The 13,678-nt window shown below is 40.4% G+C and overlaps 1 protein-coding gene across 1 annotated transcript in view; it reads left to right on the top strand.

The window, feature by feature from the left end:
* The window catches only part of THSD4 (thrombospondin type 1 domain containing 4), a 137,388-nt gene extending 136,535 nt beyond the window's left edge, over positions 1-853 (top strand). The window contains exon 17 of the mRNA XM_070953348.1: positions 711-853. Coding sequence (XP_070809449.1) covers positions 711-853 — 143 coding nt within the window. The remainder of the gene's footprint in view (positions 1-710) is intronic.
* Positions 854-13,678: the final 12,825 nt, after the last annotated feature.

Genomic DNA, 13,678 nt, shown 5'->3' with positions numbered 1-13,678 from the left:
CCTGAGGTTACGAAGGCAGTTCTTAGACAGATATATAGATGATTTTTAACTAGAGCTACATGTATCTCTCTTTTTTTTTTTAAAGTTATTTTTTCAGTTGTAGTTTGGAATGAAAAGTTGGGTGGATGGGTGAATGGTTGGAAGATAGATAGATGATAGATGACATATAGATAGGTATAGATAACAGATTCCTGGATGGATGGGTGGATGGGCAGATAGATAGATAGATAGATAGATAGATAGATAGATAGATAGATAGATAGATAGATAGATGGGAGAGAGAGAGAGATAGATGATAGATGATAGATGATAGATGATAGATGATAGATGATAGATGATAGATGATTGAAGATAGATAGATAGATAGATAGATAGATAGATAGATAGATAGATAGATAGATAGATAGATAGATGGGAGAGAGAGAGAGATAGATGATAGATGATAGATGATAGATGATAGATGATAGATGATAGATGATTGAAGATAGATAGATAGATAGATAGATAGATAGATAGATAGATAGATAGATATAGAGAGACAGTCAGTCAGACAGACAGACAGTGTTTGAGTCAGTGGGCAGTGTCCTGATGACTGCCTGGACTGGACCTTTCAGTCTTGTTGAATTCTATGAGTTGAAATCCACAAATCTTAAAGTTGCCAAGGTTGGAGACCCTTACCCTAAGAGGTCTTTTGCATGTTCTGCTTCCAGATGAAAACTGCAAGGATAACTACTACAACTGCAATGTTGTGGTTCAAGCCCGCCTCTGCGTCTACACCTATTACAAGACGGCCTGCTGTGTGTCCTGTTCCAGAGTGGCGAATCGGCAGTCGGGCTTTTTAGGGAGAAGATAACAGCTGCTTCGTCCTGGGCTTCGGACCTGTGCCTCAGTTCTCCCAAGCTGCTTTCACAACACTTCTACCTTCCCAAGAGTGGTTCTTTTTTCCCATAATGATGGAAGGGGCGATGGAAGCACCTTTGGGGGATACCACTAACACACACTGTAATAAAAACTTTGGGGAAACCCATGCTGTAATGCTGGACCTTCAAAGCTTTAGGCGTGAGGAGACACACTGATGGATGGATGGATTTATTATGTGCCATCAAGTTACTGATGTCTCTTAGCAACCTCATAGGTTTTCTCCATGTCAATCTGTTGTCTCTAACCTGGTCTTTCAGCTTTTCAGGATGCGTGACAATAGAGGTAGTCTTCAAACTTACAACCAGAATTGGGACCAGAATGTCCGTTGTAAGTCATTGCGGTTGTAAATTGACAGTAGAAGGCACGGGGGGCTGATGGAACATCTGGCACTTCTAAAACGAAGTGGGAGAGGTCTTTGCATTGTCACTTTTGATGAAGCTCATCTGATTGGGTGTTGCCCTAGGCAAAGTGACTTGATCATTAGCGGTTGACTTTGTTAGAGGTGTTGTCCAAGCAAGACTACCTGGCATCTCACAGTCTCTTTGAAGGGCAAGGATAGATATGGAAAATCATCCAAACAACTCCTCGTTGACTTGAGTCAAGTTGACCTACCCAACCCATGTTCTCTTTGACTTCTGAAAAGGCAGCTTCATGGAGGGCTGTGCAAGGGAGGAATGTTTTTTTTGTAGAAGTGGATTCCCTCCTCTCCCCACAAATCTTGCAGAATGGCGTGGTTTTTCCCCCAATTACTTCAATTGTCTTCTAGTAAACAATCAAGTTGTTTCAGTCTCCTTTTTCAGGTTCATCACATTCCTTTCTTCAGCTATGGAACAAGTTTAAGGAACCCATGTTTATGGCCTCCATGTTTCATTTGTAGAACCATCCCACAAGACCTCCTTCTGGGCTAAGAACATTTGCTGTGTTCTATCATTTTCATTCCCTGTTCTTGGAGAGATGGAGAACAAGCTCCCTTAAGTTCCAATTTAACTATGTTTATGTCACCGAGTGATTGCTTTTGATTTCCAATCAAGGCACCGAAGGATGAGAATCGGTCAGGGTAGGCCTCCTGCATCATCCTTCAATTCTTGGATGGAAATAGACATCTCAAGGACATGTCTTGCTCACTTTGAAGAGAAGAATGAATTAGGAACTCAGATTTCGTATCTGATGCTGATTTTAGTTCAAGAAGAGAAGGCTTTTTATTCATTCCACCTCGCTCCCTCTACTCAATTTTAGCTCAGATCCCAGTTGGCTTTGCAATAAACAAGATCAACTCGTGGTTTGGAGAAAATTAGCTTTGTTTATGCCAGGTCCATACAAAAGTAGAGAGATTTCTCATCTCTGTTCAACAGAGGCATGAAAAGTAAGCCAGATTTAGGCAACTGGCAGAATGAGGCCCTCCCTCCCGTTCCCTGTGCCAACTAACCTAAAATTAATCCCATCTGGCAACATAAAGAAGGATATACTTTTTTTATAACTTATTTTTTTATATTTGTAAATACAAGATGTTTATAGGAAAGTACGTATTCTAAACGATGTCTATGCAGATCAAGCCACTACAGCAAAATAGTTCTATTATTTAGAAAGCGATATTTTTTTGTGGTGTATTTTTAACAAGCAAACAAACAAACAAAAAAGGGACTAAAATTGTATTTATTTATATATTCCACTGCCATGTTTGTCCAGTTTTTTTGGTAATACTAATCAGCTTTTAGCCTGGAAATTTTATACCATGTCGAATATATCAGTATCATACTTAAATCCATATTTAATGGGTATGTTTTTTTAAAAAATTCCATGGTTAATCATCCATTTTTACAAATGGCTTCTCGTGTTAAAAAGTGAGAGATGTATAAGTTAAAAGGACCTCTAGACTAGTTCAGGTTTTATATGCTCAGCAATCCACCTGGACTGCATCTGTACAGCATACTTTTAATATTTGTACACATATTGGCCAATGAGGAAAAAAAGATATTTTTGCTTATGACTAATTTATTTTTTATTATTGTGAAAAAATAATAAAGACATTAAATAAACGTCCTTGGCTTCTTTTTTAGTTTTGCCGCCTCCTCTTCCTCTTCCTCTTCCTCCTCCTCCTCCATCATTTCATTTCTTTAAAAGAATAAAAGGACAACAATAACCTATCTCTTTATTGTCTCCACAGATGCCACAAGTACTGGTATACATTGCTTAAATTTCATTTGCATTCCTCAAGATTTTTACTACGTGTCTCAGTAAGTACTGTGAACTCTTCTGTCTAACACTCTTCTTAATCGCTAGTAACTCTAAGCATCTTCGCCACCAACAATCAAGATTTAAACTTTGCTTCTGTAAATTAGGTGTATCCTTCCTGTAAAAATCTGTATCCGTTTGCAGTGGGCAGGTGAAGCAAGGTGTGATAGCCGTGTTACACTTTTCCCAATATTGGACTATTTGCAAATTTCCGGAATTTGAATATTTGCACATTTCTTTGAGGAAGAGTTTTCAAATTCTTAAGTCATTTAGGAATCTGTTTGAAAATGTCTCATTTGGGCAAATCTTTCAAAGGGTTAATGCACAAATTTTGGGGATACTTTCACCATTCTTAAACTTATTATATATATATAATATTTGCTGATAAAGAAATAAAGGGAGACTAGTATAGATCTATTTCAAGCTATTTAGTTCTCATCAGCTAGCCATACCCCTACTTGGATTCAAACTTGGGCTGCCTGCATATTAGGCAGTTGTATTAACCTCTGAGACACAAGTTCTCCTCCCTTTATCAGCTTGAGCCAGGGAAGAGATTAAGTGTTTTTCTGTCGAAGCACCTGGTCTACCCCAATATGGGAGGGAGCATAAAGGTGAAAAGGAAGCTCCGTCCCATATTGGGGTAGACCAGGCATTTCGACAGAAAAGCATTTATATATATTTAGCTCTGATGAGAGCTAAATAGCTTGAAATAGATCTATACTAGTCTCCCTTTATTTCTTTATCAGCAAAATATAAATTTTATAGATGATAGATAGATAGATAGATAGATAGATAGATAGATAGATAGATAGATAGATGCTGTGATTATATATGCTATATATGCTGTGATTTTTAGGGCAATCACAGCCTATTGAAAGCAGGTTGGCCCCAGACAATAAGAAAAATATGCCCAGGTTTTTCTTTCATTTCTAAATGCTGCTCACACATAGTAAGTTTTTTCTGAGAAAGGAAGAATGTGAGTGATCAAAATTATAGGGTACTGATGTGGAAGTCAGGGTAAAATCCAGTCTGTTTTGATTTTAATGCAGATTTCCTTGCGGGGTATATAATTTTTATTCACTCAAAAGATGTTAATGTCCGGTTTCTTATTGTAAGTTGTTTTTCTCTCTCTCTTTTCCTTTTTCTAATGCAATTGCTTTTTTTTTTATAGTGGAGCTAAGGATATCTGCATTTTAAAAAAGGCTAGGTCTCTAATTTCACAACCGTCATCTTGATTCTTTTTGTGTTCCAAAGAACACAACCTCTGCAGGAGAGGTATGTTTTTCATAAAAATAATGTGTTTTTCATACCAATTTTTGACCAGGGAATGATGAATGCTACTGGATTCATTAAATGATATTAACTGTCTGCCCTGTACCATAATTTTGGTGACTCTCTCACAAATTCTACAGAAACCCTTCACTATTTACTTCTTTGTATGTTTCCATTCTCTCTTTTTAAAAAATTTTTCGTTCTGCAATTTTCTTAGGAGCCCTTTTTTTTTTTTTTTGAAGAAAAGATTTCCAGCACACATAGTTCTTCATGCCCAATCTCGGTGAAATTCTTAACCTCAGCTTGATGGTGATGGCTCTCTTAAGTATTTCAATGCCCTAAAGTGGGAAGAAGATAAAAAGATTTGCCTGTGAATCACACAGATGCGTCGCCAATTCTGTCCCTGGACTCCAATTATCCTTCCTTTACATTAGTGCTGTAGAGTAAAAGCTTACAAAGCAAGGGATGTTTCTAAAAAAGAATCACTAATCTTTAAGTAACAGGTAGCTCTCCCCTTGATTGATAAGCAACCAAGATCGCTAAATGGATTTTTGGCAACCATAAAAACGCCCAGAGCACATCCCCACATTCAAACGACAAAAATAGGACACTGCTAAAATCATTTATTTGCGATAGTGGCAAATATCTGTAGCTTCGGTGGAGGATGAGGGTGGAGGTTCGTTCTCCGAGCTGGGAGGTTGGTTTCTGAATGTTCCGTTACCAGGCTGGGTAACATCTTCAGCGGAATTTAGGGGATGTCGGTGGTCTTCTGTTTATAAGGGCTTCATGTGGTCAGTAGATCTCGTGACAGGGAGGTCTCTTTGGGTGAAGGTCCCATCAGGCCAGGATTTAATATCTCAGGAGTTGCCACAAAGAAGATTTGGGGGTCAAGCTATTCTCCAAAGCACCTGAGGGCAGGACAAGAAGCAATGGGTGGAAACTGATCAAGGAGAGAAGCAACCTAGAACTAAGGAGAAATTTCCTGACAGTGAGAACAATTAATCAGTGGAACAACTGGCCTCCAGAAGTTTTGGGCGCTCTCTGCTTAAACACTAAAAGTTTTTAAGAAGATGTTGGATAACCATTTGTCTGAAGTGGTATAGGGTCTCCTGTTTGAGCAGAGAGTTGGACTTGAAGGCCTCCAAGTTATTCTATTCTATTCTATTCTATTCTATTCTATTCTATTCTATTCTATTCTATTCCATTCTATTCCATTCTATTCCATTCCATTCCATTCCATTCCATTCCATTCCATTCCATTCCACTCCATTCTTGTTCTCTTTCTGTTCTCTTTCTGTTCTCTTTCTTATGATGGGTCTTGTGATGAGAAGACCCACCAGAAGACACTCGCTTGACACACCCATACCTGATCCATCACAAGACCCCTCACAAGATCCTGGCCTGATGGGACACTCACCTGACATGACCTCCCCATCACAAGACCTACTGACCACATGAAGCCCTTATATACAGAAAAACACCGGCACTGACCTCCCCTAAACTCTGTTGAAGACGTTACCTAGCTTGGTAAGGAAACATTCGGAAACCAACCACCAGCTCAAAGAACAAATCTCCACCCTCAAAATCATTTATTACTAGACAATTTGTTAGATCGTAGTTGACCTGAGCCAAGGAGGGTTAGTTTTTTTGTTCTTCTTGCTTTGTGAATGAAAGGCTGATGAAGCGAGCAAGAATGGTCCTTGAAATTTTGTTTGCAATTTGCATGTTTAACAAGGTGTGACCTCAACTCTGCCGCTGGAATTAAACTGTAGATCTCCTACCAATGCCTGGAGCTCCTAGTTGTGTTTACACAAGGGGTAAAATTCATTCCCGAGTGAAAATCTTGAAACTCGCAGACCTTTGTAATACTCCTAAACTCACTCTAAGCATCTCCTCTTGAAGGTTAGCCTCAGAAGGATTTTGCTGGAGATGGTTATTTCAAGCCAGAGTTAGCTTCAAAAATTCACCCAGACATCCTGGTTGGGCAGAAACAAGTATTAATTTGTGTAATTAACTCTATCATCTGAAGAACTTAAAATTGACCCACGGATGCATTGTATAAAAAAGCTTATCACGTAATAAATATTTTCATATCTAGAGCCGTGGTAGTCCAGTGGTTAGAATGCAGGATTGCAGGCTAACTCTGCCAACTGCCAGCAGCTCAATTCTGACCAGTTCAAGGTTGACTTGAGCCTTCCATCCTTCCAAGGTCAGCAAAATGAGGACCCAGATTGTTGGGTGCAAGAGGCTGACTCTGTAAACCGCTTAGAGAGGGCTGTAAAAGTACTATGAAACAGTATATATGTCTAAGTGCTATTGCTATCTTCCTTCCTTCCTTCCTTCCTTCCTTCCTTCCTTCCTTCCTTCCTTCCTTCCTTCCTCCCTTCCTCCCTTTGTCCTTCCTTCCTTCCTTCCACCCTTCCTTCCTTTCTTCCACCCTTCTTCCTTCCTTCCTTCCTTCCTTCCTTCCTTCCTTCCTTCCTTCCTTCCTTCCCAGTGGTTAGAATGCAGCATTGCAGGCTAACTCTGCCCACTGCTACGAGTTCAGTCCTGACCAGCTCACGGTTGACTCAGCCTTCCATCCTTCCGAGGTGGGTAAAATGAGGACCCAGATTGTTGGGGGCAAGAGGCTGACTCTGTAAACTGCTTAGAGAGGGCTGTAAAAGCACCGTGAAGTGGTATACAAGTCTAAATGCTATTGCTATTTTGACACCAGATATAAAATGTGCAGCTTTTACAATTTTTCAAAATAAAATTATATAGATCTATCATGAAACCCTCCAGGTTGGAAAAGAAGCTAATAATAGGGTGGGTGGAAGAGTCACATTAGGGTGCGTGCTTATGTCTACATATCTGTGTGTGTGTGTGTGTGTGTGTGTGTGTGTGTGTGTGTGTGTGTGTGTGTGTGTATTTCTTTCAGCTTGCCAAAACAACAACAGCAAAGTCTTGGCTTTATAACGTTAGAATTTGGTCCAGACGTTTGAATTTGCATGCTTGTTTTCTCTTGGGGGGGGGGGGGGAATGTGAAGTTGTGTGTACATTGCTTTAAACCTTCTCAGATCCACCAGTCCATTCCTGCTTTTTTCATGAACAAATCCATTCGAACTTTTCTGCCATATGGTGTCACTGTTGCACATCGGCATTAAAAAAAATCTATCTGAAAGGGCCTCGTAATCATGATTAAGGTTTTTAAACAAGAAGGGGGGCAAAAGACTTTAAAAGGAACTGAGAAAGTTTTAAAAATTTCTTTGCTAATGGCCCATTAGTATATTCTCTCTCTCTCTCCCTCCCTCTCTCTCTCTCTCTTTCTCTTTCTGTCTCTCTTTCTGTCTCTCTTTCTCTCTCACTATCTTTCTCTCTCTTTCTGTCTCTCTTTTTCTCTACCTCTCTCTCTCTTTCTCTTTCTCTCTCTTTTTCTCTCTCTCTTTCTCTCTCTTTCTCTCTCTCTTTCTCTCTCTCTACCTCTCTCTCATTCTCTCTTTCTTTCTCTCTCTCTCTACCTCCCTCTCTCTCTTTCTCTCTCTCTTTCTCTCTCTCTTTCTCTCCCTCTCTCTCACACACACATACACACAAACACACACATACACCTGCAGAAAGTGTCAAAAAAGTTAATTTGATGACGACTTTACAGATAATCCTCGATTTACAACAGTTCATTTCAGGATGGTTCGAAGTTGCAATGGCACAGAAAAAAGCAATTGATGACCATTTTTCACACTTACGACGGATGCAGCATCCCCCTGTTCTGATTTACATTCAGATGCTTGAAAACTGACTCATATTTATGACGGTTGCAGCCTCCCAGGGTCACAGACACATCACTTCTTTTTTTCCTCTAGTTCTTTTTTTTTTAAAAAAAACTTTTCCTATTAGTTCATATTCCAAGAAAGGATGGAGAAAAGTGGTGGAGGAGGAGATTTTACAGCCTGATATTTTTGAATTCAGAGGCAAATGCAGAAATTGGACAAAAGAGTTGCAAATGAATATGTACAAAACCTACGGAGACAATTTATGAATTCACCCATAAGTAGTGGGTGGAAATTTTATTTTCTGCTCCCATCGCCTTCCTTAATTTTGTGAGCATTTTGGAAACATCTCCCATTAAATTTATGGCATGCACCCTTGCACGCTATCTCTCCTTTTTCTTAATGCGATTTCCCATCGTCCATGATGCATCTAGAATTGTAATTGGAATGGAAGGATAATGTACCTGCCTAGGAAAATATGACAGGCTAATTGCTGGAGGTTTTTTTTTTTCTTCTTCTAAATACAATCACAATAATTAGTCCATCTGGGCCCAGAGATTGTACGATTGTATAATTACTGTATTTTGTTACAGATTAAATTAAGCAATTGCTCTGTTGTGCATTTGCAAATGCCTGTTTGGATTTCTTTTTTCAGGAAATGTGAACCGTAAGTTCATCGCGGTGCACTGCAACTTTAGAATAAAATGCTAACAGCAATGAGGAGAGTCAGAAAAGTAATATTTTAAGGTCAGGAACTGGCAATCCACAGCTCTGATGTCGTTCCAAATTTTTGCCTTTGAGGAGGCACACTGTGTGAGTACAGCCGGAAGAAAAAGACCTAATTTTTTTATCATGTGCAGGAAGAAATTAATTAAAATAACTTGTAATTACCATGATTACCTCCAAGTAATGGATTTAAACTTTTCTCCCCCTCTTTTGACTTGAAGATTACAAGCTGTGAGTCTCCGAATCTTTGACACTCAACAGATTTGGATGACCCCCAAAACTTTGCATTGGGCGGGAAGTATGAATGAAAATAGAACAGAATAACAGAGTTGGAAGGGACCTTGGAGGTCTTCTAGTCCAACCCCCTGCCCAGGCAGGAAACCCTATACCACTTCAGACAAATGGTTATCCAACATCTTCTTAAAAACTTCCAGTGTTGGAGCATTCACAACTTCTGGAGGCAAGTCGTTCCATTGATTAATTGTTCTCGAAGTCAGGAAATTTCTCCTTAGTTCTAAGTTGCTTCTCTCCTTGATTAGTTTCCACCCATTGCTTCTTGTCCTGCCCTCAGGTGCTTTGGAGAATAGCTTGACTCCCTCTTCTTTGTGGCAGCCCCTGAGATATTGGAAGACTTGCTATCATGTCTCCCCTGGTCCTTCTCTTCATTAAACTAGACATACCCAGTTCCTGCAACCGTTCTTCATATGTTTTAGCCTCCAGTCACCTGATTATCTTTCTTTGCTCTTCTCTGCACTCTTTCTAGAGTCTCCACATCTTTTTTACATCGTGGCGACCAAAACTCGATGCAATATTTCCTTTATTATAGAGTTTCCCTTTATTTCTTTATTAGCAAATGTGTGTGTGTGTGTGTGTGTGTGTATTTGTGGGGTGGGAAATGTGGAATCTTTCCTACCCATTTACGATAGTCATCCTTGAGGTCAGCTATGAATATTTAGTGTAGGGGAAATTTCAGATTGAGTAAAATTCATGTATTCATTCATGCATGGCTATGCGCGTGCCTTCAATGCATGCTCTCCAGGGAGTAGAAAGGGCCATGATCAAATTTGCTGCTATTGGAATGTCTGTCACTTTGGAGGGCTTTGAAATAAGGAAATCACAGAGGAGGAAAGAGCTGGAAGTGGTTGCTCATCGCATTAGCTCCATACCTTCTTCAGAATCACGGATGGGCTGCTTGAAATGAGGGGAAGGAATCAGGAAAGGGTTATAATATTTGTCCAGTTCCTTGATATGTTTGATTAGCTACCAGGAGAGTCTTTTTAAAGATCTTCTGAACATGAAGTCCACCTAGGCATCCATTCATTGTGGTCTTCTTTCTCATTTTCATAGCTTGACTTTGGTTTCACCTTCTTTCTGAAGCTGGATTCACCTAACTCTTTTTCTGTCTCCAATGTTGTTCATCCATCTCTCTCTTTCTCTCTCTCTCCCCCCCTCCCTCCCTCCCTCCCCCCCTTCTCTCTCTCTCAAAAAAATTCCAATCTAATAAAATGGAGTGAAAACCCTGAAACTCCATGCCATTGTGGCTGTGTTCCTATAACTCGCTTAACTGATGAATAATTAATCCTTTTTCTGGATTCTCAACATTTAGAGTGAAGCATTAATGACCCCGATGAAATAAAACATGCAACCCCAATTAAACAAGTTTACTGCAACCAGCTTTGGAAATTGGGTGAACAGAGCCATTACGATTTTTTACTAACCTGGTTTCATGTGTGCTACTGTGGGAATGTAAGAATAGTATGAGTGTTGAAGGGATCCCAACATTTTTTCATCCCCCCCCTTTTTTTAGGCAGAAATAATTTCTCTCTGAGCTGGTCCTTTTCTCATCTGAATTCTTCAATGCATCGTCATTCCTGCCAGAATTAAACAAGATTTTCCAAACTAGCCATAAAAGAAGAAGGAACTAACAAGGAAAGGCGGGTCTGTTTGAAACCCAGCTCTTTCATAGTTTGCAACTGAGACAGACCAGGCAAAATAGTGAGGGGAGGGATTTTGCTGTAATTGTCTGAAAGCAAGGTCACCATTTAAATGGAGGATGTGTTGCAGTTTTATTGTTATTTCACTTAGGTTTTAATTAGCTTGTGGTGAGAAGCAGTCAGCAGAGTTCAGGCAAACACATTATCCTCCATTTGCCTGTAAGAAATGTCCCCAAATTTCTTAATTCCTTAATTATTGCATCCTCGGTTTAATTACTGTCAGGAATGAGAGGCTCAATCAACACGGAGAGAAGGTGGTGGAACCCATTAGATCAAGTCAATGTTTTCATTAGTGAAGTAACTTGGAGGAATCCCTTTCCAATTTAATTGAAGTTTGGAATATCAGTAAAAGTCGGTACCTTGTATAATAGGAGTCCCCAGGGAAGGCTAAGGGTGCATGAAATGCCACACGCATCACAACGCCATTCGGAAAATAACACACGTTGCATAATTCATAAGGTAGGTGACTTTGTAGTGGCTTTGTATGCCTCTATGGATTTCTTCAATGGTTCTCATAATTTATGAATTTAATGTAGACTCACAGAGCCTAAGTTATATTGTGGTGTCCCAGATATGATGAACACCTCAGTAAATCTTGTGCCAATGTTTCCTAGGAAAGCTTCACCGCAACCAGCAAGATTTGGGAGTCATAATCTTGCCTGATTAGATGCTATAACTTCAGATAGTAGAGAATATTTGCAGCTCCGGGCTGAACTGCAGGCTCCTTGGTGCTTTCTGGGCTTGGTGGATTTCTTGCAGATGTTTCAGGACCCAACTAGATAACATCTTCAGAGCTGGAAAGGAGTGGGATTTGCAGAGAGGAGGAGGAAGGGGAGGAGGACCCAACTAGGTTACTTCATCAGTGCCAGAAGGGAGTAGGAGTTTGCGAAGAGGAGAAACAGAAAGAGAGAGAAACAGAAAGAGAGAGAGAGAGAGAGAAGAAGGAGAAGGAGAAGAGAGAACGGTGGGGTCCTTGGTGCTCTCTGAGCTTGGTGGTTTTCTTGCAGACATTTCATTTCCCAACTAGGTCACATCATCAGTACTAGAAGAGGTTTGCATTTTTATATATTAGCTGCTTGCCCTGTCAGTGTGGGTTGGAATATACTTGGAGTTTCCTTGATTAGACTGTTGTTTACTATTAGCTTGTTTGTCTTCCGTTGGTAGTTCCTTGATTGGGCCATTGTCCACTTGATTGCTGGCCTAGTGTTAATCTTGGTGTTGGTCTCTGCTCATATGGGTATTGCTTAATATACCTTCTCAAATTCTTGCCCACGTCTCCCTTGGAATGTTTATTGTGATGCCCAATGGAAAGGGGTTTTTTTCCCCTACTGAGTCAGTTTTCATGAGAGAATGAGTCAACCAGATGGCCCAAGCTGACAAAAATCAGAGCCATCTCAGGCTGAGCCCCCACCGGAACCAAGATTTGTAGCTGACCATGATGCCTGGCCAACCCCAGGGGGAAGATCATTTCCAGAGGCTACAGCTGGCTTAGTTCATACCAGCCATGAACAGAGGTTTTTGGAGCCACTTAAAGATTAACAAATTGCTCGGAGTGTACGCTTTCCGAGTCTTCATCACTCAATTTGTCAGAATGTCTTGTAGTGTGCTGTTTCCACCGGCAGAAAACCACCCACCAGTGATTTGGGATCATGTTCCAGAAATTGCTTGTCTCCCATTCATTAAATAGAGGAAAGTACAACTTGTTTCCCAACAGCCACCTTATTAGCCAGACAGCATTTTAAAAAACAAAACATGCAGAGCTGCTCATTCTGGGACTCTGAACCACATGAAGCCACACCGGTGCTAATTAGTCTTTAAAGTAGATACTCCAAAAGTCTTGTAGGTCCCCAGGTTTAACATATGAATGAAGGGGAATGCATCTTGACCATGACAAAGTTTAGCTAAATTGGTTCCTCTTCCAGGACTTAATGGTTAGTATTGTGGCATCCTTGCTGTTCTCTGAGCTTGATTGTTTCCTTGCAGATGTTTTATGAACCAACTAGGGAACATCATCAAAGCCTGAAGGAGGGGAGGAAGGGAGGGGGGAAGGAGGGAGGAAGGAGGAAGAGGAGGAGGACCGTGGGGTCATTGGTGGGGTCATTGGTGGTCTCTGAGCTTGGTTGTTTTCTTGCAGATGTTTCATGATCCAACAAGGTAACATAATCAATCCTAGAAGGGAATGGGGTTTGTGGAGTAGAGGAGAAGGAGGAAGAGAAGGAAGAAGTCTGAAGTGTCCTTGGTGGTCTCTGAGCTTGGTTGTTTTCTTGAAGAAGAAGAAAAATAATAATTCACACTTGGCTTGTCAAGGGTTCTTTTGGAGATCTGCAGTTTTCTTTTCATTCTCCCATGACTTCTTTGCAAACTATCCTTCTCACCATGTCTAGCCAATGTGTTTTGAGAGGGCCCTCGAGAACGTTGGAGATGTTTCTGGAAAGTACAGCAAGAAAGGCAACCAGTCCATCAGAGCTCTTAAAAATGATGGATATGTAATTTGATTTCACAGTACCTGCATAGCTAACAGCAGCCACCTTATCTATCCGCTGAGCTATTCTTCACCCACAGAGCCACATAAAAGTCTGGAGATCTTAGTAGAAGCTTAATTGACTGTTACTTGGAGACCGTTTTCCCATCAGTCTTCAACTCTGGGCCCATTTCCCCAGGCGATGAATGGGGACAAATGGACCAGAAGTGTTTTTTTTTCCTGAGACAACAAAGGAAGACTCCGTTGGAAACAAGTTCAGACAACCACCCAGATTGTCTTCTGTTCTGCTCCATGAAATTGTCTGT

Source organism: Pituophis catenifer, unplaced genomic scaffold (genome assembly GCF_029215685.1).
Source record: "Pituophis catenifer annectens isolate HBS135680 unplaced genomic scaffold, rPitCat1.0.hap2 SCAF_14, whole genome shotgun sequence".
Taxonomy (NCBI): Eukaryota; Metazoa; Chordata; class Lepidosauria; order Squamata; family Colubridae; genus Pituophis; species Pituophis catenifer.
Note: the sequence above shows the minus strand (reverse complement) of the source record. Positions and strands in the feature narration are given on the sequence as shown.